The sequence below is a fragment of the Lycorma delicatula genome, chromosome 5, assembly GCF_047948215.1.
Source record: "Lycorma delicatula isolate Av1 chromosome 5, ASM4794821v1, whole genome shotgun sequence".
NCBI lineage: Eukaryota > Metazoa > Arthropoda > Insecta > Hemiptera > Fulgoridae > Lycorma > Lycorma delicatula.
This window is the reverse complement of record NC_134459.1, coordinates 124062484-124088218: the sequence shown is the minus strand read 5'-3', so window position 1 is coordinate 124088218 and position 25735 is coordinate 124062484. Positions and strand designations below refer to the sequence as shown.

The 25735-nt window shown below is 29.9% G+C and overlaps 1 protein-coding gene across 2 annotated transcripts in view; it reads right to left on the bottom strand.

The window, feature by feature from the left end:
* Positions 1-25735, bottom strand: part of LOC142325346 (uncharacterized) — a 336660-nt gene that overhangs the window by 155192 nt on the left and 155733 nt on the right. For both annotated transcript variants that reach the window (XM_075366994.1, XM_075366995.1), the window contains one exon: positions 6583-6672. In XM_075366994.1, coding sequence (XP_075223109.1) covers positions 6583-6662 — 80 coding nt within the window. In that variant the 5' untranslated portion in view covers positions 6663-6672. The remainder of the gene's footprint in view (positions 1-6582; positions 6673-25735) is intronic.

Below are 25735 nucleotides of genomic sequence, written 5' to 3'. Positions count from 1 at the left end.
TCATTAAGAAAATATTACGGTATTTTGTGTTTTTAAATCATTGCAAATAAAATCAATACGTTTGAAAAATTTTAATTTCCAATATCAAGTAGCACCTACTTGGGTGTAGACAAATTTTCGACAATATTTGATCGAAATTTTTTTTCTGGTAAAATTTAATGAAAAAGAATCCTAAGTAGAATTATTTTATAAAAATAAATTTACCTTATTTCAACTACGCAACAGGCAAACGCGAATTAAATATCTTCTGAATATTCATACACATCTGCGATTCAATGTTACTGTCGTGTAATGTTATATATGACACAGATGTCAGATACTATTACTGTTATACTGTGTAAAAGTACTTTAAAAAAAAAAAACAACAAAAACTTCTTTATTACTAAATTTGTTCTAGGCATTAGAAAAAATAAATCTATAAAAGTTAATAACTATTCATTTCTATTTTTATTCTTTATGGAAATCTATAGAATTTGAAATTCCTGCATTCAACCGTACTTTCAGTTCATTTATGTTCTATACTTATTTTATTATAGCTGCTTATGAAATGCAAATAGAATCACTGTATATGCAGCTTTTCTAATGAGTTCTTGTCATGCTTCAGTATTTTGTTATGTGTTTAATAGCGCAATACATTGAAGAAACTCATTACGGTAGGTTATATATTATATAATTTTCAATAATATAAGAGATCTTATAATGCAAATTACTGTAAATATAATTGCAGTAGATATTTATTCTCATGAGAGTTTGAACCAGCTACTTTAATTTCTGTATTAATAAATTATTAGCATTTAATTAACAGTTAATGAATATAATTTCAACTGAAATTTTGTTTTTAAGTGGATTATTATTAATTGAATGTTAATTGAACTCTATGAAATTATTATTAATTATGTATCCTGTTTAATCAGGGTTTAAAAAAAATACTCATTCGTTATTTGATTTGATTGGATTTCTGCAAACAATTAAACAGTAATTACATAAAACTGAATTTTCCTATAAAAAAAAATATTTAAGAAAAAGATAAAAATATTCATAAAAATTACGTAAAGTAACAAACAAAAAAATTGAAAAATGTACGTTTTATTATTATTGTATTTAATTAAGACTTTAATTAAATAAGCAATTAATTATTTTTTTTAACATGTTTGCTCCCAGATGTAAATCAAATTTTTTTTATGGTTTTTCATAAATTATCTTAAAAAAAATTAAACTTATTACATCATTTTATTCAGCCTTACAATATTCTGTGAATTTCTTAAATGTCTGTACATTTAGCAACAGAATTTCCTTTTTTTCGGGGACCTCAACCATCTCGGTTACAATACGTTAGCACTAAATTAGTTTAGTGCTAACGTATTGTAACGTCAGGATACCTGTTATAGCAAGTCGCTAGACATGACTAATACCGACTTAAATAGCTTGTGGGTGGGGGGGGGGGTGTCCAGAAATTAGTTGGAATAAAAATGATAACAACACAAAAAATATCAAGGAAGAATTGGAATTAAATTATAATTTGGTCTGGCCGGATGTAGAATTATTTACATCTATCATAGGAAGATAGTCGAAAACCTCTCACTGCAACTCCGAAAATTTTGCAATGGAAAGAAAAATTTGCTAAAAAAATCTGATATGGATACCACATGATTTCCTTGTACGCCTATTAAATTACGTATACACATTTTTTTTTAAATGAAAAGTACATAAAATTTTATTTCATTAATAACTTCTGATATTTTTTCATATATTTTTTTATTGTTATTATTGAATTACTAGTTATTGTAAAATTTTTTTTTGCTATCACAGATTAATAATTATTAATAAATCAATATATTTAAATTAAAAAAAAGTTAAAAAAAAAAGATGAAGTCGGATTCGAATTGATGTGTCTTTCCCTTGCATTTGTAAGACCAAATATTTCATTAATTAGAAATTTTATTTGGCTATAACTCTGAAACCAGTGAAAATAAGTACCACTTATGTTATGTCGTTGAAAAGCTCTCAATGATGGCTTATTACTACAGTTAAAAAAGAATCCAAAATACAAATATTTTGTATTTTGGACTTTATGACACTTTATCCAATCGATTATTATCAAAAAGTAAGGTGCACGAATAGATGTTACAACTAAATCCAAATTTTCAACATCCTACGGCTAATTTGAGTTATGCGAGATACATTCGTACTTACGTACGTACAGACGTCACGCCGAATGTAGTCAAAATGGATTCAGGGATGGTCAAAATGGTTATTTCCGTTAAAATCTGAAAACCAAAATTTTTCGCGTTCAATATACTTCCTTTACGAAGTAAAGGAAAGAAATTATTTTATAAAAAAATTATTTTGTAATCATGTTCATTTACATACTTTTCAGTGTATCTTAGAGAGTTGTTTTAACATTTAACGTTATCTATTAAGAGAACATTATTGGCCACTGTGTTTTGTCATTCTTATAAAAAAAAAATATTTTTTACTGAAAAACAAAAAAAAAAAATTCAGTTCATCTTATAATATAGTGGAGATATTTTTCAAAGATTATATTCTATCAAAATAAGTTAATGTATGAAAACAATTTTATCGCAATTAAATGAGCTGTCATGTAAGCAGCTAAGAGTATCAATTGCACACGTACTAATAGATTTTTAACTTTTTTAAATATGCAAAAAAAAAAATTAAAAATCATGTTCCAGTTTCATAGAAATTAAACTAAAATTGATATCTTCAAATCATATACATCTACATACTGTTTAGTCATAATATTTTAAACGCTTATCGCTGTTAACCAATGATAGATACGTCTTGTGGCTGCAACTTGTGTAGTACTTTTAAATAGTTACTAAATCTTTTTTTTAATATTTTATTAATGTCAGTATACTGATAAAAGATTTTTATTATTAACAACCAAACATATTTCAAACATCTATCAAACCAAAATTACGATACATGACTTCGTTATTTAAACAAAAAAATGCATTGTTTATACATTATTCCAAATATGTAAATTATTATTATGTATGTGAATAACAATATGTTTTTTTATTGTGAATTTTGCAAACATTTTTAATATTGTTATCAATACTGAATAACCTTTACAGCTTTCTTTGTATTGCAATATAAATAATGGGTTTTGTAAAAAAAAAAATCAATGCTGCAAAATGTAAAGTAAATAAAACATCAAAATAATTGCCATAATTATTTTGGAATAATAAACATATGTTTATTTTTATTACTTAGGAATTTACTCAACGTTGCAATTGTTAGTATAATAGCCACATAATAAAATGTATGAAGGTTTTATTCTATCATACTAGAAATTAACCTGTGTGTGCAATAATACAAGCACCTCTTGACTTTATTTTTAATATTAAACGGAATACAGTGAAGACTGTATGTGATTAAATAACAAGTGTGAATGCTCAGACCAATATTATGAGCTATATTATTCTATCTGATAACCTACGCATCGTAATCATAATTAAATTTTAAATAACGTTATCAAAATTTAAGCGAAAAAACACAATATTTAGTTAAAACACAGATGTTACTCACAAATTTCCATATTATCAGAAAAAATGTCGAGTATTATAAGCAATAACTACGTGACGTGCTATCATTAATACAACCTATTCTCTAATAAAATTATGTAGTTTCAAACGGAATTTTGAAAGTTGAACCTAAATTTTAAAGTGTAGCACTTTGTTTACTGTTGTTAGCAATAAGTTGCACCAATGTATTTTTAATTAATAAACCAAAATAAAGAAATATATTAGCTAAAGTTGAGGAAACGAGTAATTTTTTATTTGTTTCACCTGAAAAATATTTTTTTTCAATATTGTATCAATGAAAATCATATCAAAGAACATAAATAAATTGTGAAAGCATAAACAATGATTATTTTTGAGTTATTATTAATCCATTATGTATTTTTCATTAACTTTCTTTTTGATAGGCCTGCTTCTGATAAGAGATGATGCCAATGTTTCTGAACTATTTTATCAGGTATGCGGTATTGAACAGAATTGTCTTACGCAAATCATACAAATTACAAATGTATTCTCGTTTAGAATATTAAGTACTGTTTAGAATATTAATTAGAGTCTACTTAAATCTAAAATGTCAACATTCTAAGCTAAATGAAATAAGCCTATTAAAATCAAAATAGATCAAAATTTGGTTCTTATCGGTTATCTTCCCGCCACGTATTTTTCCGTTCCAACGAGTTCAAACAGTAAGTAGTAATCAATTTACACGTTAAGCTATGTATTATTTACTTAAATGTCATTATATTTTAAAATAAGTGAACAAATTATTATAATTTGATAATTGTTATCTTTATTGACAGCATCGCTTATCATTCAACTGATATCTTTCGAATACTTCTTGTTTTTATTCTAGTTACTATTTCACTTCAATTAGATCAGTTCGGAGTTTTGTGACAGTAATTTACATTATACGGAATGAACATCTGGCAATTACCAAATACGGAAAAGAACGCCGTGCAGTTCTTTATTGAGGCCAGGGTTCTACTGAAACATCGTCTATGTCCAAAAGGTCATGACATGTTATCTGTAAGCGCTAGAGCGAGATGGCGTTTCAACCGTCGTGAATGTGTTACATCGGTGTCTTTGCGTGCTGGAAACTGGTTCCAAAATTTCAGATTACCTTTCTTAACTGCGGTATGTTTTATTTTCTTGTAAGCGCGAAAAACATCGTCGATTACATGGTGTAAACGGGAACTGGATATGTCGGATGAAACGGCCGTTGATTGGAATAACTATTTACGAGAAATATGCGTGGACGTTCTGTCACAAAAGGATGATCGAAACATTGGCGGTGTTAAATCGTTGAATTGGACGAAAGCTTGTTTACAAGATTCAAAAACATAGCCGGGTGAATTTTGCCCCAACAGCGGATTTTTGGCGGTACATGTGACGAAACCGAGGAATGCTTTCTCGTTTGCGTTCCCGATCGTTCATTTTTAAAGTTGATGGAAGAAATGAAAAAAACACGTGATGGAAAGATCAATGTTGTACACAGATTTGTGGAGGGCGTATATAACGAACGAAATCGAAGAAACGGAATTCAACCACTTACAAGTATACTTCTTCGATATAACTACACGCGCCCACACACAAACCGTTGAAAGATTGTGGGGCTCTGTAAAATGGCGGAACAAGAAGCACAGAGGCACGGACCACCATTACCTGGAATCATACTTAGCGGAGATCATGTGGCGGCGAGAAGTTCGCGAAAAAGACGCGTTTGAGGCAATAATTGAGGATATTAAGGACACTTGGCCGCCTGCAAAAAAAATGCGAGGTAAATTGCAATGGATTATAGTAGTAGAGTAGCGGACGGTTTGATTTAAACAACGATTGTACGTGGCGGGCAGATAACTCATAAGTACCCAGAATTTTAATACAAAGTTTTAATATAAAATCATTAAAATTCTGACATTACTAAAAAGATTACAGAGAAATAAAATACAATATATGTTTCTCGAATTTAAAGTTTTATAGAAAATGTTTCTTTAGAATATTAACGACAACTCATTTGAAATCAAACTTTACAATTTAAAATATAATTTAGAATTTTTTAATATGACTTAAAATTTTTACAGGAATAATGATCAGTTTTATTTAATTTTAGACAACGGTACTCCACACAAAACTAACGAGAAATTTTATATTTTTATTACATTCCCAAAAATCCTTATTGATCAACGAAAATTAAAACAAGCACAATTTATATATGCTAGAAAAAAGGCGGGTGGCCTGTGGTTGCCGCGAAACTTACATAGTTTAAGTTTCATTATACATGATTTTTTAAAATGTTTTTGCCAACTGCAACTAAATAACGTCCATGAATTTAGCGTACTAACAACAACAAAAACTTTTACAACGAAAAGCTTCAAAATCCTGAACATTTTTAGCTGTTTTTTGAGTTGTATTTTTTTAACACAGCTCTAACGCCAATGCTTTCCTTTTTTGTCCCCAAAACACAAATATAATTTTAGATAAATCGTTAGTATAAAGAAGAATAAATTGTTCGAACGAATGAATCTTTCGTGCGCTGCACGCAACCGCCCAAAACACCATGTGGTCCGCTCTGCGCCAATAGCAGCTAAAATAAAAATGGGAGCACATACATCAAACAAGCAAAAAAACCCATAGTGATACCAACAACTGATACATATATAATTGTTTTATATATGTATATATATATATATATCACTGTTTGTCAAATTTTACTTTTGAAAGCGATTATAGGATAATACGTATTTTATATACTACTACCTTTCTATAGATTTCATTTTATTAGACATTTTATTAGAGTAATATCATTCATAAACAAAGGAATTAAAATTTCACAAATTAGAATTTTATTATTTACAATTATATTAACACATATTAAGAAAAGTTATTTTGAAGGACATTTCGATGTTTTTTTTCAATAGATATAAATTTAATTTTTACGATTAAGTTTTAATTTCATAAAAATTAATCATCAAAAATAAAACGCTTGACGTAATATAAATTACCATTAAAAAATAATATGATATAAGTTAAAGAAACTTACCTGAATGGTGTGGATGTTTGTTTATGAAAATGATCTGCGTGCTGTGTAGCCATTGTGTCTTTTTCTGTCTTCTCAATCATGCACGTTTAACTGTAAAGAAATTAATTTTTAATTTTCTGTTAATAATTTTATTTCCTTTATAATATCGTTAATAACGAAGAATTATATCAAACAGTAAGTAGTAAAGGATTTAAATATTTGGTGTAATTCACTTTAGAGATGGTAAAACACGGTTAAGAAAAATTGCAGTCAGCAGGAGGGATAAACTTTTCTCCTAGAGAATGTGCATTTTTCTATCAAAATCCAAATTTTTGCATCATTTACTTAAAGTAGTTCCTAGTTAGTTTGTGAAGTTTGAAATCTAGATATATATATATATATGAGGATTATTGAATCGTAGAAATGAAACCCCTTAGAACGTTTCTTAGAAAAAGCTTTTAAAATAATAATACAATTAATTAATTTACAAAAATAATATATGAGAATAGGCAAAAAATTGGCAAATGGTCTATATAATATAATTGGAGTTTCTACTATTTTATATATAATAAAGTTAAATAAGAGATATTAACATTACTCATTAATATAGATATTAATATTACTCATTAATTTAGCTTAGGGAAAGGAAAAATAAATTAGATTCAAATCTTAATCTAACTCTTAGATTACATAAGAATAAGTCTGCCGTTTTCCTTGTACTAAGGTAATAATGAAGACGTTGTGTGACATATGAATGATATTTGATTTCATTCTAAGACAGTACATATTAGTTATTTAATTTTCATTTTTCCTATATGTACGTTGGAATCTGTTCAACTAGTGAACAATAAGCAAGCCCCTCCCCCCCCCATGGCCCAATGAGATATGTATGAGATGTAAATGAGATATAGTCTTTTAGAGATTCAGGCTGATAATTCTTGAGACATGTGTGGTTAATTGAAACCCAACCACCGAATTACACCGGTAGCCAAATTCTAGTATTCAAATTCGAATAAAAGCAATTAACGTTTACTAGGATTTGAAGAGGCTTAGGAACCTCAGAGCCTTCGGTGTTGAAAGTCAGCTGTTAAAGAACTGATTTGCAACGACGAGTTAACCACTAGACAAGATAAAAAATAGATATGTTTAAAGTTCACAGTAATTACTTAAACACAAGCACATGAAATAATTTTGAACATACATTAAATATAAAAAAATTGATACAAAATAATTAAAAATTGAGAAGTAGCTTGAAAATTAAAGTAGTATCAAAAAATTCATCAACAGAATAATACTGTTACCGTAAAAAAAAACCCTTTTAATTGTTTACTTAATAAACTGGTAGCAAGATGATTTTTCAAATGCTTCGGAAATTGATTAAAAATAGCAACGGAAAAATAATAAAACATTTTCTTGTTAGCCGAAGTATTGTATTGAGTTATTCAAAACATAAATAGTTCTGTTTTCTGGTTTGATAAAGGTAGATATTGTTAATTTTTATTTTTTTTTTAATAATAACTGAACGTTCTTTTTAGGATAGATGACATATTTATAAATATAAAGGATAAGTTAACTAATTAATTTTCTGCATGTTAGGTCTACACAATTCACAATTATGGGCGCCAGATAATGATCTTACAATCCATTTTTATATCTTAAAATTTCATCCAGACTCTTCAGGAATCTAAGAGATTACATTATACAGAGTCAAAAACATGAAACCGAACCCATATTGAAACCACTACCCGACAGTATTTATGAAAGACTGTCACACAGCTAGCGCGACTAGTGGATGATTCTTTTGTGTCAATGCAGTATACGTTTTGTTGCAGTGCAATATTGTGAATCCAGTTGTGTTTGTGTAAAATGCCTTATTCAATCTAGGAGAGGATAGTTATTGTTGAGGCCTATATTCGTTCTGGATCGTTTGAAAAATCACGTCAAGTATTTGTAGAAAAATGTTTAAATACCTGTATCCCAGCAAACAGCAGCATACACCATTTAGTTAAAAATTGCGTACAACAGGTTCGGTTTCAAATGAAAAACGAAATAAGCAGCCTTCGGTAGAACTTCACAGGTCACTGCAGGCACTGAAAGGAGAATTACTGCCATCCAAAAAAAATCATTACGCAAGTTATCCCAACAATCTGGTGTTATCTTGTAAAATCCTTTATGAATTAAAATTGAAACCATACCGCGTTACCACTGTGTAACAACAAGGAGAAACAGACAAACCGTAACGACTTGATTATTGCAACTGGCTTCTCGAAAACATTGTTGGTAGACAGATAGACCCGATGTCGTATTTCATATCAGACGAGGCTTGGTTTCATTTATCCGGCCATGTTAATTCGCAGAATACCAGATATTGGATGACGAGGAATCCTCACAAGATATTCGAGCGTTCACTTCAAGATGAGAAAATTGGTGTTTGGTGTGCCCTGTTTCCGGTAGTCTTATAGTGGATCAATATTTTTGACTGGACTGTCAATACAAAAATTTGCCTCACAATTTTCAAAGAATTCTATACGCTATTAACTGATAATTAAAAAAATACAGATTCTTCGAATAAGACGGAATAACGTGTCACACATCAAACGTTTCACTGAATCTCGTTCATGCAGCTTTTACAAATGAACGAGCTGTTAGCAGAGGATGGTGGCCTCCACGTTCCTCAGAGTTGTCACTTGCGATTTTTTCCTTTGGGGCTACTTAAAGAGAGAGTTTATGCATCTAATCCTCACAATATTGATGAACTGTGAAGGTGAACATTCAACGAGAAATCAACGGAACTGACAAAAAAGTTTTGCGTCAGACGGCTCTGAATATGATTAGTCGAGCACAAAAGAAGAATCGATGACCAGGGTGGTCATTTTGAACATCTTTTGTAACAATAAGGTAAATAAATGCAAAATTTAAATTACCTTTCGTGTTTTTCTTATTTAATTTATTTTTTTATCATTCATAAAATTTCATTCAAACATAACCTACCGATTCAACAACGGCTACTTCGGTTTTATATTCTCACCCTTTATTTTATACGAGAATATTTGTAGGAATAATAAATATTTAATAATGATGACAAGCTGAGCATTTTATTAAGGCGCTTAAGAAGAAAACAGTAATGCTTGATTTTGTAACAAACTAAATCAAATGATCATCCTAAGATAACTTTCACTTTTAATAGAAAAACCAGAAATTTCGTTTCGCGGGCAACAGAAATACTAAAGTTATAATATTAATTGGGATTCTATTAACGCGACCAAAATTTTTACGTCTATCTGAGAAGGTCAATGCAACGGTTTTATACGTATTTAGACTTAGATGATTACAATTCATCCAGTGTACAATTCTTTGAGCTGCTATCGTACAATTTTCAATTCCTTTTAAATAATTATCTTAGATACAGCAGCTAGGAAGTATTCTATTGCTAAAAGATTCATTGAATAAATTTTTAAGAGGGATAACAATAGTAGCTACGACTTATTTAAAAATACTTCAGGAATATCAACACCGCACATACGTAAATATTTATTTTTTATAGGTAAAAAACACCTTTTTATTACTTCCTTTCGATCAACTAAAAATAAACATACTGATTCATCAACAAAACTATTCAGGTGTATGATTCTGTTCCAAATGAAACAATATTATTTTTATTTGACCTTAAATTCCTCTGATACTTGAATCGTGGATGAGATAAGGAAAGTTGAGTACTGTATTTTTGGCAAAATTATCTGAGCTGTTTTATATTCAAATCCGTTTTCACTTTTGATAGATGTTCACACTCTTTAAAATTTATTGTTTGATTTAGATATTAAATTATTATAATATATTCTTTTAACAGTAGGAATTACTTTGGCTAAATTCGTTTGATTTTTTTAAATAATCCCTAATAGACAATTCACGGAGATTTCTTACTATAAAAATAAGTTTTACAATTCTTTTAATAATATAAGTATTTCTAATTTTTAGTTTAAACTGATTAAATAAAGGGCAAGCTAGAAAAAACCTACTGAAAATCATTAAGAAAATTATTAAATTTTTCATCGAAACTAATTTTATTATTACTTTTCTAATTTGTTTCTAACAACGATATTCTCAAGTTTCTAATTGAATCTTTTATTTCACCCTTTTGAAACAATAAAAGTAATCATTTTCTCGTGGCACGTTTTCATTAATAAATAAAGATGAACCAGAAGTAATTTCACAATTATGACTTGAATTACCGTAATCTGCACAAAAGGATCGAAAACTATCTTTCGGAAAAGCCTTGTAAATCTAGTAGGTGACTCACTTATCTTCATTAGAATAGCTTTATAACCACTAGAAAATAATAGAAAATACATAATTTGCTTTATATGATAATTCAAATAAAATACATTTTTTTAAATCTTTCGTTTACTGGTTAATGAAATTTAGGAGGAATTATTTTAAATTGACATAACATCCATAAGTATATGTCTTAAATTTATATATATTCTATACACACTCAAAGAACTTCCATTTTCCCATGGATTGAGATCTAGTTGAATAAATATTGCATATGCAAGATATTTAGCTATATATATTTAATTTTTTTCGTAATGAATAGTGGAAGTGCGTATGTTGCTATTTTTCAAGAACTTTTCTAGTAACTTTACACTATTGGTGTCAATTTTTATCACAGATGTGACTCTTTTAAATCACCTTAGGTGCGAGAGGTTCTCGTCAAAGAGTTACTTTTAAAAGAAAATCTTATAGTGAAGAGGAGAAAGTTTAATATGCTGAAGGGTTTAATGTTATAATATTTGCATTTTGTTGGATTTTGACTGCAGATATAAAAAAAAATACATTCAGTTCAAAAAGAAAATATTACTTTACGTTTAATATTGTCATAAGCAAAAATATAAGCAATTTTACTTATTTATCAGTTCTAGTATTTTACATCTGACGTATTTTAAACATAAGAATGTTTTTGGCATATTCAGAATGATTATTTTATTGTAAGTTGCCTAAAAACATTACAGTAATGATAACTCACAGTCAAGAACTTTATTTTAGAGAAAATCACTTGCAGTGATAAAATTACTATTAAAATCTATTTTTGCATGTTTTTAAGCACAATTTTAAATCTCTTTTTTTGTAATAATGAATGCGCTTAGTAGAAGTATTTATGTTATTCTACAGCTCTGTAATATGACTAATATAGATTTATGTTGATAAAATGTGTACTCATATTTAAAATAAAATATTTCCAGTATTTAATTTATTTTACACAGAAAAATGTAGTTTGCTAAATAAAAAGAAAATTGTTTGTTTATTTCAAATATTTTACTTACAGAAAAAAAGTAAAATACAATTAATGATAATATAATCAGCTCATTAATGCAGGTAGGAGGCGGAAAGAAGTATGGTTTTTTATTTTTAAGTAGTGAAGCGTATTCCTTAATTATTTAAAATTCCTTTTTAATGGCTATTTTTTATTTTATTCTGCTTCTTATGAACTTCTAGAACTAGTGTAGCGGTATGTTTTTTTAATTACCGGGTCGCAAATTGGTTAGCTTTTATCTTTACAGTGCTCAACGACTTTGATGATTGAAGTGAATGTGCTTTACATAATCATTAATTCAAATCATTCAAATTAGTAATGCATACATTCTTGTAAAAAAAAGCAGTTTTTTATCTCCTCATTGGAATAATTTCATAACAAGTAAAATTTACATTGTTGGATTCAAATTAATATACTGCATTGACAAGAACTATAATCAGATTTTTAGAAAAAGTTTTGTTTATTAATAGGATAAACTTTTAGTTGAGGGATCTCGTTTTTATCACTATATTATTGGTACTGATTTATTTGACTTACAGATGACGTAATATGTAAAACTTGAACTCTTTGATTGAATTTTATAGTATAGTGATATAAATTTCATATTGATAACATTGGATAATGTGAAAAATATTAACATTCGTTATACGATTGGATGAAATATGAAATTATACTATTTATAATTTTCTTTACATTTGGTAACAGAAGTGTGATGGGAATTTATCGGCATTGTAATAATTTTGACCGGTTCTTTTGCAGTATTCAAGCTATACCTTAATTAGAAATAAATTACAAGCGATCGTGTCTTGCTAAATCGAGGGTTAATTAATCACGGTTTTACACGTAAAATTACAAACATACGTTCAACTGTTAAACAATATTTCGTAGAAAATGATAAATTAACTGCTGAGTTAATTAACCTTCACATTAAATTACAGAAAAATATTGTAATCTTTATTTTTTTGTAGTTTTAGTGAAAGGATTATTTAATATATGATTAGATAATCAATAAAAGTCGTTTATGAGAATTTTAATCTATTTAATGACACGTAATAGATTTCAAAGCCCAGTGCGTTTTGTAACAAAAGTTTTATATCTCACGATTTATTGTACAAGAGTATAACATAAAGATATTTTATAACATCGAATTGAGGGGTGGAGTATTATTAATAACAAAATCAAGTGGACGTTCGTGACAGAGGTTCAAGGTCACATTTTTTGACGTCAAATTGTTAACTTCTATTTCTTTCTTTATAAGAAATTGAATTTCTCTACAGCTGCGTATTTCTGTACTTATAAAATAGTACTAATAATGTAATATATAAATTATAAAAAACTAATTATTTCTTACAGCACTAAATGAGAATTAACCATCTCAGTTTTACTGTAGCCATCTAAATACATAACACATGTTCAAAACACGTACAAAATAAATAATTATATAAGAGTAAAAGGTAAATGAAAAAACTTAGTAAAGGTTGCAAAGAATGACATATTACATATTTTGTGAATTAAGTAGATAGATTTGAACACAGTATATAAAATACCAGCTGATGCCGGATAACTAAAGTGGCTTATGTCAAGAAGATAGAAGTTTAAAACTAATAAAGTATAAATCTTGAATCTATCATGGAGAACAATGATGAAAATAAAATAGGCGATGAGGAATTATGTATTGATGAGCGTTCGAGAGGAAAAGAGGTATCAGATTAATAAAGAAAAAAAAACGAAGATCTTGTTTGTCCCATATTCATACAGAAGTCATGTGGTAACTACAATTAGCATTTATTTACAATGGAGGATCATTGGGGGAAAAGTGAAAGGAAGAAGGTTTGAAATGTTTACAAAGAAAGGAAGTGGAAGATAACAGATGGAGAATTTCTTTTAAGAAATACATAGAAAGTCATTAAAAAAAAAATACATTTTTAAAGAAGAAAAAAGAAATGGATTATCATTTAAGTTTTTAAAAATTCTTTAATAATTTTTGTGGACATCATTCTATGAGTTCCCTTCCCTATGTTTATTTTAATTTTTATATGAAATGCCTCTAACAATTAAACGCTTATAAAAAAAATAGTTTTCCAGTTATTAAGTTTGGTTTTTAAGATTTAAGGAAGTGTGGAAGTCATGGCACAAGTCTTCCAGGTTCAAAGAAGTACCTTTAAACGACAGTTACCTCAGCCAATAATTTCTGTGCAAACACCTGAATAGGAAGACGAAAAGAGTTGTTACTTCATTGAGCCTTCTATTATAGTAGCAGCGATTTCGCCTGCATGTCATCTGAATTGTAGCTAAGCAGATCTTGATAATACTTATCAAAAGAAGAAAGGGTGTAGGATAAACAAAGAGGAAGAATACTGGAAAGAGACGATCGAAGAGACAGAAGGATTGCCTCTAATAACAAAATCTATCAACTTTCAACCATTAAAAGTGTATTTTTGGAATTTCCTTTTCTGAAAAGAATAGCCTAAATATAAATTATGTACATAAAAAAAATTTCATCAGCTCCATAGCATTGTATGCACCTGTTCCGTACTACGTAACAAGAAAAATGATTGTATTGAATCAGCAAGATAGTACTAAATGCTAAAATATCGACTTGGGAATTTATATCAGCACATCTCTATAAAAAAAAATCCCTTTTGGCACGCCGGAAGGCGGAGGTAGATTTTACAGGTGCTAAGTAGGAGATAAAAAAGATTTCCACCTTAAAGTTAAGAAAAACTTCAGATTTACTCGATACAACAATGGTTGCATGTGAAAAAAATTTTCACACGTTTAGCATACGACAAGCCCCATTTTCTTACAATTACGGTAACATTTTGGTCATTCCTTGCCGTAGGGTTGTTCATATCAGAAATTGTTACAGACAAAAGTTTTAGGTAATGTTTAGAGGGCTAACGATCACTTTAAACCGATTCGATACTGTGACTATTAAGGGAAGTATGATTTTTTTTTTGGCTTCGAAATCCCATTTTTTCCATTCCCTGGACCAATGGTTGGTGATATCAAAAACCTTTACTTAAATAAATTTTCGGCCCTTATCTAAAGAATAGTAGGAACTTTAAACGAATTCGATATTTTACTTAATAAGAACGTTATAGAGATATTTTTTGTTTTTTCGAAAAAGCCCCCCATTTCCACCCCCATGGTCCGATTTTAGTTGTTAACGAACTCGACCGAGATTTTAGGGGGAGTTATTTTTAAGGAAAATTTTGAAAGTGATTGGCGCAAAATTAAGGCAGTTATCGTGAATTTCGAGAAAGTGAAATATATATACAAATGTATATATGTGTGTATATATATATATATATATATAAACTTGAACTGACAGTAGTTTTGGGGTCTGGGGGATGTGAAACGCAAAGATATGTCGAAATTTTCCGAAAGTCGAATCATGGTACCCATTAAAATAGGTAGTCTTTCTTATGAAGTCTACCTAATTACTGACCGGTTTGAATTTTTTCCTCTACGTGAAATTTCTAAATTAGCTAGATTAAACTATTTTTTTTACTCTTTTCCTAATTTTTTGCCAAGTTCTTCTTTTTTACTATTAATTTATCATTCCATAATATTCTTCATCTAACTTTTGCAATACCGTATGAGCAACTAAAAACCGAACCTCTACAGATTCAATACAGTTGCCATATGTAACTTTATATGAATGAAATGAAAAAATGATATATTGCATAAAATTTTGTATTTGCAATAGCAAATGTTTTTATATTTACCATCAAAAGATGTTTGAAGTGAGCACCGTGCGCATCGAAGCACTTTTATGGTCGAGTGATCTCATCTGACGGAAAACGTTGTTGTCAATGCTGTAGATTTCTCGTTAGATACAGTTTATCAATAGTGTGGATATGATTTATAAACTTCTGTCTTTAAAATTGCCTAAAAGGAAAAAAATCGCATCTAGACAAAACTGGGGAACGCGGAGGCCAACGCCTCCTGCTGTGCCAGTAAATAGTTTGATGAGCAACACGTCTTGTTGGAAGAAGCCGTAGTGCTTTAACTGTTAACTGAGGGTAGAATTCTTTGAAAATTGTAGGTACACTTCTCTATTGATAGTCCGGTTAAAAAATATTACTCTACTAACAGAAACAGCATACCATATACCAATTTTCTCATGGTATCGTGGACGCTCAAATATCCAGTTTCTTTATCTGGAGTGCGAATTAACATGCGCAGATAAATAAAACCGTGCCTCGTCTGGCATGAAATAGAGTATTCGGTCTATCTGTCCATCGGCAAGCCAGTCCTTCTGATTTTGAGAAGCCAGTCACAATAATTAAGAAATTTGAGTTTGTCTTCTCTCTTTAAGTCGTTGCACAGTTTAACTAAGTCAGTTAGAAAAAAATATAAGCCTGACACTTCAAAGTATTTTTTATCTTATTAATATATAGAGAGAAACATATTTTTTGCTTGTTCCCTATAACCGCGAAAACTACAACCAATCATTAAGAAATTTTAATTGTAAAAATAATGAAACTGTAAAAAAATATATGAAAATCTATGAATATATAAATTGAATGTCGTCGTCTATATCGATTGTCACTGTCTATATAAATCAATGTTTTTGTGAATATTGACTTCAGACAGTTATTACGTGATTTACTAAATGTAATGTCATTATGTAAAAAATATCAATTTGTATTACTATCGTAATGAAAGTAAAAACAGATTAGTTTGATAATAAAATTAAAGGGAATGACGACTATTTACATATTAAAAAAGTTTTGATGGTTTGAGAAATATTGAACTTAGATATTGGTATCGACTTCTTCAGAAAGTTATTATGAGTTTTACTAAATTTAATATCATTGTCTAATCTGGTAGGGAATCGTGAGAACTCATCCTCATTCAAGTAAAGTAGTACCCCTCTAGAGTTTTATATCCTGAACTAAGAAGTTCGACCAGCCATAAATGGCGTAGATTCGCCTTTTAATTTTATAATTACATCTTCATAACACCTAGATCAGCGCGATCGGTCAATCATAGGAAGAGAAACTTCTATAAAGCTAATTTATGATCGTAGACAACGTAAATCTATGTCAGAGCGCCTCAAATTGAGAGAAACATATTAGCTTGGCTCAAAATGGAGTTCAACGTTTAGAAATACGTTCTCAAATCAGCATTTGATTATTATCACTCTAAAATTGACTATCTGAATTAGAAAGATATTCAAATAATTAATATAATTAAAAAATTTAACCATTGCAAAGCCCGAAATGGAATGATTAAACTTCAAGTCTGTACTGGGGGCAAAGTAGTTTTTAAAAAATTTAAAACCCTCCTCTACTTTTTGTAATATCCTCCTGATATCATTAAAACTTTCGGGGACATCCTTTATCTAGACATCTAATTTTACGCGGTAAGTTGTGAATAACACTGAAGAACACAGACAATAGTTAAAAAATTATTTACAATCTTTGAAATTCTATCTGTGAATTTAGCTCGGGGTTTAAAACAACGCGCGTTTAGTTTTACAACGACGGGTAACATTTATTTTAGACAAAATAAGCAGCATTTTATTCATGTATACTTATAAATGTGTAAATGATGTAATTTTGTGCATTTCCAATCAACTTTATTAAATGATATGCAAAGTAATCTTTTCATAACAGATGTTAAAATTTGTGTTCAATCTAACACCTGTAATAAACTTAGCCGTTGTAGATTATATCCCTAAAATTTCCATATTAAAATAATATATTAAGTATCTTTATCTTTAAACATTATCTTTAAGTATCTATTAAAAATATATTCACTTTGTTTATTTAATTTTTATTTAACATAAACGTACTAACAAATGAGCTAGCGTAAAATTTTATTTTATTTAATAACTGAACTATATTTATAGTTCTAGTAGGTCTAAATTCAGACTTTTCAATCATGAGGTGAACTTCAAAAATGATATATATTTAAAATTAAATGTCAGCCATGTAGGACAGCAGTATTGACTATAGTTGGTGGTCATCAGCTCACACGCGATTTCTTAATATCTTACATAAATTTCTATTTTTATCTGAACTAATTGTCTTTTGTATATTTATAATAAAAGTCAAATAATTACTTTAATAAAAAATTATTTAATATCACTTTAGCATGTAGATTTATAAAAACCTTAAGCTGTTTATTTTTGATAGGGCTTATTTTGAAAGTAATTAAGAATTTTTCTTAATATTTTCTTTCTGATATTTAGTACATTAAATATAATTTCATAAATTACAAGTTAGTAATAATAAAATAAAATAAAAAGCGATGACTAAAAAAATATTAAAACAAAATTAAATTTATCTTTAGCTCAAGGATTTTTTACTTTATGTCATTTTCATGAATTGCAAGTTACTTAAAATTCATTTTTTTCCTGAAAGTTAATTTTCCTTTATAAACGAGGGTCTTTTAAGGAGACTTTGCTTGATATGTTCTAGTGTTACTTCTTAGCTTATTTCTGAAGAGATCGCAACATTTTTTGTGGCATATATATGAAGACAATTAATACAAAAATTGAATTCCAGTAACATGTTTCTCCATCCTGAAGTTCAAAATACTCCGAACTTCTGATCGTTATATAAGTTCACAAACTTGAGTTTTGAGGATTTTCTTTTATGATATAATCTCTCTCGTATGAGTTGGTCGTTCTTTCATTTTATTAATTTTTGATCCATTTTTCTTTTGTGATACACCAGAAATTTTTTGACTTTAGGATTTCCAGAAATTTCGTTATCTATTAGCAAGTTGGGTAATATGTGTATTTAGGAGTTACTGGGCCTATTGTGTAAACCAGATCAAATATTGTTCGTATATATATCTCTACATGGTTTTATATATTTATAAAACGAAATACTACGTTAACTATTCCTTACAATATAAATATAGGATGTAGTTAAAGTTGACAAAGTATATTGTAAAATCTGAATGTATGTAAAGAATGAAATCTTAGGAAATAATTTATGTATTCATTATTACATAATAAGTTTTAGTACATTGTACTGCATGTTTAAAACAATAGATTTTGTTAATATTAATCTAATAACAGGTTATTTTGTTGTGACGCTCAGGTTTAAATAACTCTTTTGTTATTTTATTCAAACAAGAAAGTGAAAATAAATAAAGCAAATTTTTTTTTTTATTAAATAACATAAGAGAATGTAATTTTATTGTTAAATAGAAAGAATAATAAAAAAAAAATTATAATAATAAAACTAATCGATAAAAACAATGAGGAAATTGGAAAACATTATTATTACTATTATTATTATTATTATTATTATTGTAATGATTACCATAAGATTTGTTATATCTTGATTTGAGTTTTTGCATTTACTTTTATTAAGTTTTAAATGTAACGATAAAATAAATTTATTAAGATTACATTACTTCCTTGTACGAAGTAAATGAAGTATTGTGATCACGAAAAATTTCGGTTTTCTGATTTCAACGAAAATGTCCATTTTGACCAGCCCTGAATCCATTTTGAATAGTTTCAGCGTGAGGTCTGTACGTACGTACGTACGTATGTGTCTCGCTCGCATAACTCAAACACGATTAGCCATAGGATGTTGAAATTTTCAATCTAGAACTCTTGTAACATCTAGTTGCGCACATCCCCTTTTGATGCATTCGCGACTGAACCAAAAGTGTCCAAAAAAAAATTGGATTTTTGATTTTTTCTTAACTATGTAATGCCCTCATTGAGAGCTTTTCAACAATATAACATAAGTGGAACTTATTTTCATTAGTTTCTGAGTTATAGCCAAATCAAATTTTAATTAATGAAATATCTGGATCTTACAAGGGGAAGGCACTTCGATTCGAATCAGATTTCATCTCCTTTTTTTAATTTAAATATATTGATTTATAAATAATTATTAACCTTTGATTGTAAAAAAAAATTACGATAAATAATAATTCAATAATAACAATAAAAAAGGAATACGAAAAAAATACCAGAAGTTATTGATGAAATAAAATTTTATGTACATCTCATTTAAAAAAAAAAATGTATACATGTATGTTAATAGGCGTACAAGGAAATCATTGGTGTCCACATCAGATTTTTCTTTTTATGGTAACGTATTATTAACTGTATAAATAGTGTATCTTTCTCTGATACAAATTAACTGATGTAAAGGTGGAATAATTTACAATAAACAAAGTTTATCTAACCACTCTCATCCTGACTGCGTATAGTTTAAACTAATAGACGTAATATTTCGCTTAAAAGTTATTTATTTTTTTTTTTAACTGAATTTTTACGGGCATTGACTGCTAAGGTCATTAGCCCTCGTCACATTCTTTAAAAGAAATTATTATCTCCATCAGAATCGTCATATGTAAGGGTGTAAAGGGTCCTTACATTTTATTTAAAAACACAAACTTCACAATAAACATTAAGACATAAAAGACAAGGAAAATCACAAACACTTATGGGGTGTAAAGGGCCCCAATATTAAAATTTGAGATAGGTTCTCAAAAGACCATAAAATTAAAATTTCAGCTTATCAATACCATATCTTTCTTTCTTTCTTCTACGAGTCTCATTTAAAGTTTGTTTAAGCACCCTCGGGGCGACCAGAACCGCCGTTGAGCAGTACATCAGTCGCGCCAGGGTGCCGTGGCAGTTGAATCCTTCTTATAAACAGGCTATAGGCATGCACGGCGTACACCCATAGCCTCGCGCCCTCAATCCACCCTTGAGGGTCCCCCATCCCATCATCGGACACACTCCGACTCACTGCTCTTGAATGCAGGTGAGCCAAAATGGCCTAGGCAAGAGGGCTACCTCCCGTCACTATACGTGCCACGCTTCGAGACTCCCTTATATGTATATATAAAACTACCGCTTAGAGATTCTTTTGTCACAGCTTTAAACATTCATTTTATAGACTTTTAAGAAGTCCACTGGCGTGTAAAAATGCAACTATATTTTCTTCATTTCCATTATCCAGATCAGCTCTAATATTATTTGCAAGACGTAACCTCTTTCTGAGGTCCTCATATATGGTACACTCTTCTATTAGATGCTTGATTGTCAGTGTTTTATTACAAACACCGCACATTGGTTTCACTTCGCCAGTTAACATATATAAATTTGTTAATCGCGTGTGACCGATTCTAAGTCTGGTCACCGCTACTTGTTCACGACGAGTCAACTTAAAGTCGCTTTTCCATTTATAAGGAGAAGTTTTTACTGAGTTTAATTTTGTATTTAAACTCCTCCATTCAGCGTTCCACTTATTTCTTACTATGTTTGTTAGACGGTTTTTAACATCTACCACTCTTACAGGAAATGCATCCAAATCATCGCAGACTGTTGCCTTTCTGGCAGCTTCGTCTGCGATTTCATTACCTGTAATACCAGCATGCCCCGGAGTCCATACAAATACGCATCGCTGTCCTCATTGTTTTACAACGTATAAAATGGACAGGATGTTTGCAATTAGGACATCCTTAATGTTCTTGTTCCGAATTGCGACAAGTGCACTTAATGAATCGGAACATATTAGCACTCTCTCTTCGCAATAGTGTTCAGTGTAGCGAAGAGCTTGCTGAATTGCAGTGAGTTCTGCCGTGTAGACACTGGCCACTTCTGGCAGCTTCCAAAAGTGGGCTTCTTCATTTACATATATTGAGCATCCAACACCATGTTCGGTTTTAGAACCGTCAGTATAAATTCTAATATGTTCTTCGTAGCTATTGACGGTTGCCAAAAATTCCTGCTGGATGATCACTGCTGGCTTCTTTTTTATTTCTCCTTGAGAGAGATCCAAATTTGTATTTACCGCTGGCAAGAGCCATGGCGGTATTTCTCTAGTAGAAATTGCCAATGTATCTGGAATGGCAATTTCATATTTACTTCTTAATTCGTGGTACCTAATACCGGCTGGTCTGGAATAGGTAGCACGACGTTCGTATAATGCAGCCATAGGATGGTTGTTAAAAAGTTTATTATTTATATGGGCAGGATAAGCCCATATATTTGCTGCACATCTTAAAAGAGGATCTCTCTTCTATAATGTAGTGGCATTATTCCGGCTTCAGACATCAGACTAACCGCCGGACTTGTGCGGAAAGAGCCTGTTGCGTATCTTATTCCGCTATTATGAACTACGTCTAACTTTTTTAATGCGACTTTCTAGCGGATGAATATACGATACATCCGTAGTCTAGTTTAGACTGAACCAATGCTTTATACAATCTCAATAATATCTCTTTGTCTGAGCCCCAATTTAAGTTCGATAAACATTTTATAATGTTTAGGGCTCTTTTGCATCTATCACTCAAGTCCTGTATATGTAATCCCCATGTAAGGGATTTATCCAATACTAATCCTAAATATCTTACATTGTCTTTATATTGTATTGGATTATCATCAATTGTCAACGCAGGACTTTGATGAGGAATTCTCTTCCTACAAAAGTGTACACAGCAGTTTTTTTCTGGTGAGAATTGGAATCCGTTATTCTTTGCAACTTCATTTAGAGCATTGATCGCTCGTTGCAATTTGTACCTCACCATAGCAGTCTTGTTGCTGGCATACACAATTGCCAGATCATCAACATAGACGCTTTTGCTGATTTCTGCTGGAATGGCTAATATCAATTTATTAATGGCAATGGTAAACAAGGTACCGCACAACGGCGAGCCTTGTGGTATGCTATTTTCCAAATTTCTTACAGATGAATATTCGCTACTGACTCGTACTTGGAAAGTACGGTCATTCATATAGTTGCTCAGTAAGTCTGGCAGGTTGCCACGAATGTATCTGGAGCATTATACCATGACGCCAGGTCATATCGAAAGCCTTCTGAAGATCAAAGAAGACTCCGACACAATGTTTCCTTTTAATGAAGCTGTTATATATAACGTCCTCTAAGCTGATCATTTGATCAGTGGTAGAATGGTCTTGCCGAAAACCTGCTTGATACGGTGATATCAGGTTTTCTTTTTCCAAAACCCAGACGAGTTGATTATTAATCATTTTTTCCAGTATTTTTCCCATAGCACACGTCAAAGAAATAGGACGATAGCTATTGGGGTCTGTTAAATTTTTATTTTTCTTTGGTACTGGAACAACAGGAGCTCTTTTCCACTGCTGCGGGTACGTTCCATCCCACCATATTTTATTATAAAGTTCTAATAATCTACGCTTTGCAGTGGTATACAGCTGCCTGAACATATTATAGTGGATTTCATCCGGACCAGCAGCTATGTTACCTGATTTTTCCAACGCTTTCGCGAATTCTTCCATTTTAAAAGGTACATTATATGAGTAATTATACTCAGTTCTGAAGTTTAGTAGACCTTCAAGTTCTTTTTTAGTACGAAAATCTTCTTCGTAGTTGGCCGTTCTGCTGCCCTTTTCGAAGTGATTGGATAACAGCTCTGCAATTCCATATGGAGTGTCTTTTATTTCATCTTCATCTTGAAGGCTAGTTATGGGAGCAAAATCATTACGCCCATAAATCGCCTTAACTTTCCTCCAAACATCTGATGCAGTAGTAGTTTTGTCAATGGATGACACGTATTGCTGCCAGGATCGTTTTTTCGAGTCTATCATAAGACGTTTTACATACGCCCTGTATTTCTTAAAGGCAACACGATTTTCTATACTAGGACGCTTCTTAAAGGCGTTATACGCCCTTTTATTTCTTTTTATAGCTTCACTTATTTCATCGTTCCACCATGGAACGGGTTTCTTCGTAAATTTCCCAGATGTTTTGGGAATATATCTCGATGCCGACTCAATTATTGCATTTGTTATGGCGTCGACATCGTCTCCGATAACTCCAGTTGTTTCTGGGAGTATCGTTCTAGCTGTGAAGCTCGTCCAGTCTGCCTTTTCAAATAACCATCTTTTAGGGATGGGATATATTGTTCTTGTAACATCAGTTACAATTTGCACCGGGAAATGATCGCTTCCATGCAGATCGTCTATGACATGGAAGCTGTACCTCGGTGCTGTCGATCCGCTTATAAGTGCAAGATCTATACAGGACGTCGATCCATCTCTGGCATTGAAAAAAGTTCCTGATCCGTCGTGTAAAATAATAAGTTCTGAATTCATCAGGAACCCTTCCAGTTCTCTTCCACGGGGATCTACTCGATCCGATCCCCAAAGAGAATTATGAGCGTTAAAGTCACCCACCAGTAAAACAGGTGGGGGAAGCTCGGTTGTTATTTTACAACATTTTTGAGTTATTTTACAACATTTTATTTTATTTATATAAAATTTATTTTTATTTGATAAAAACATTTGTTTCCTTTTAATGCTACTTTTAATAAGACTGTATACGATTATTACGTACAATATAAAATTTACGTTATATGATACGTAATTTAATGACGAAGTTAGTTCGTTTCTCGGCGTAAATAAAGTAATATCCTTTTTTTTAATTTTTAAACAAGAAATTAATTTTTATAACGATACTATATAACTTATAAATGATAATAATTTTTTATAACAAGAGACGGTTAAGGCCTATAAAAAATTAAATTAAAAAAAAAATTAAATATCAAGAAATTTCTTCATTAATATTTTAACTATAATTCAATACCTATTGGAAACCTTTAAATAGGTATGGATAAAATTACTGATTTATAATTAAATTATTTATGTACTACAGAACCGATTGTTGTTTTTCCGGGTATCAGTTGCTATTAAATACAGAAGGAGATCGTCAGCTAAAATTTAAAAAAATCTTCCTTACGAACATTTTTAGAAATGTACATTTTCTTTAATTCTGCTTGTCCCATATTCCCCTAAAATCAATTTCTAAACTATATAACCAGCGAGTAAATAAAAAAATAATTTATTTCAAAGGTGAAGGAATAATCTATATTTTTAATTAAAAAAATTAAAATTTTATTTGTTTTATTTAAACCGTTAAAAAAATTTGTCGATAAAATTCATCATAGGATACTTCCAAGAGAATGGTTTAAATGAACATTTATGTACTTTTCGAGGATGTAAAAAAAAGAAGTGGGTTGAATATTTTGTTCCATTACCTTATTTTAAAAAAAAACTGCATCTTGGCTAAATAAAGAGCAAATATTTGCTATTTTTCGTCAAAAAGGAGCAGTCTACTGGTAAATATTTCAAGGGAGGTCATTAACGAATAGTTATGATTTTAATGATGTAAATTGTTAAATCCGCAAGCACCGTTAAAATAGTTTTCCTTTTATTTTATTTGTAAACGTAAAAATTTGAGCGATAAAATGGAATTAAGTAATTTTTAGCAGTTAAAAAAAGGATTGTACAGGTTGGTTGAATTGTTAATAGCAATCATCTGACCATGTAGATTAGTTACCGAATGCCGTATGCCACTCGCCACCAATCTTCAGTACACCGCATGAAATATTAAAATAAAAATAGACTACAAAGACCTAAGGGTAATTCTGCAAACACAAGTTATTAGCACGTAATAAAATAACAATTTAATACATTTTTATCACTTGGTCATTGCAATTGAGATAACAATAAATGCTATTACTAACTGTATTAGTAACATAATTCTAATTAGAAATAATCATATGTTTTAATTCAGAAATTTTTATTTAAAATTTAACAGACTTCCTAATGATTAAATTATTCAATCCACATTTAGCAACACTGATTTTTTTTTACAGTCCATTATTTTACACTATAATACATAAACAAAAACATAAAGGTTATTTAGCGATGGATATCATTATTCAAAAATGTTTACAAAGCAAATTAATGTTTACAAATTACACAGTGATGAATCATATGTGTTACACAAATAATAAATTTATACATTTGAATGTAACGTAGTTCTAAAATGCGTAAACGAACCATTTTCATAACCAGTACAGTAAAGCTAAAAGTAGTTAGTT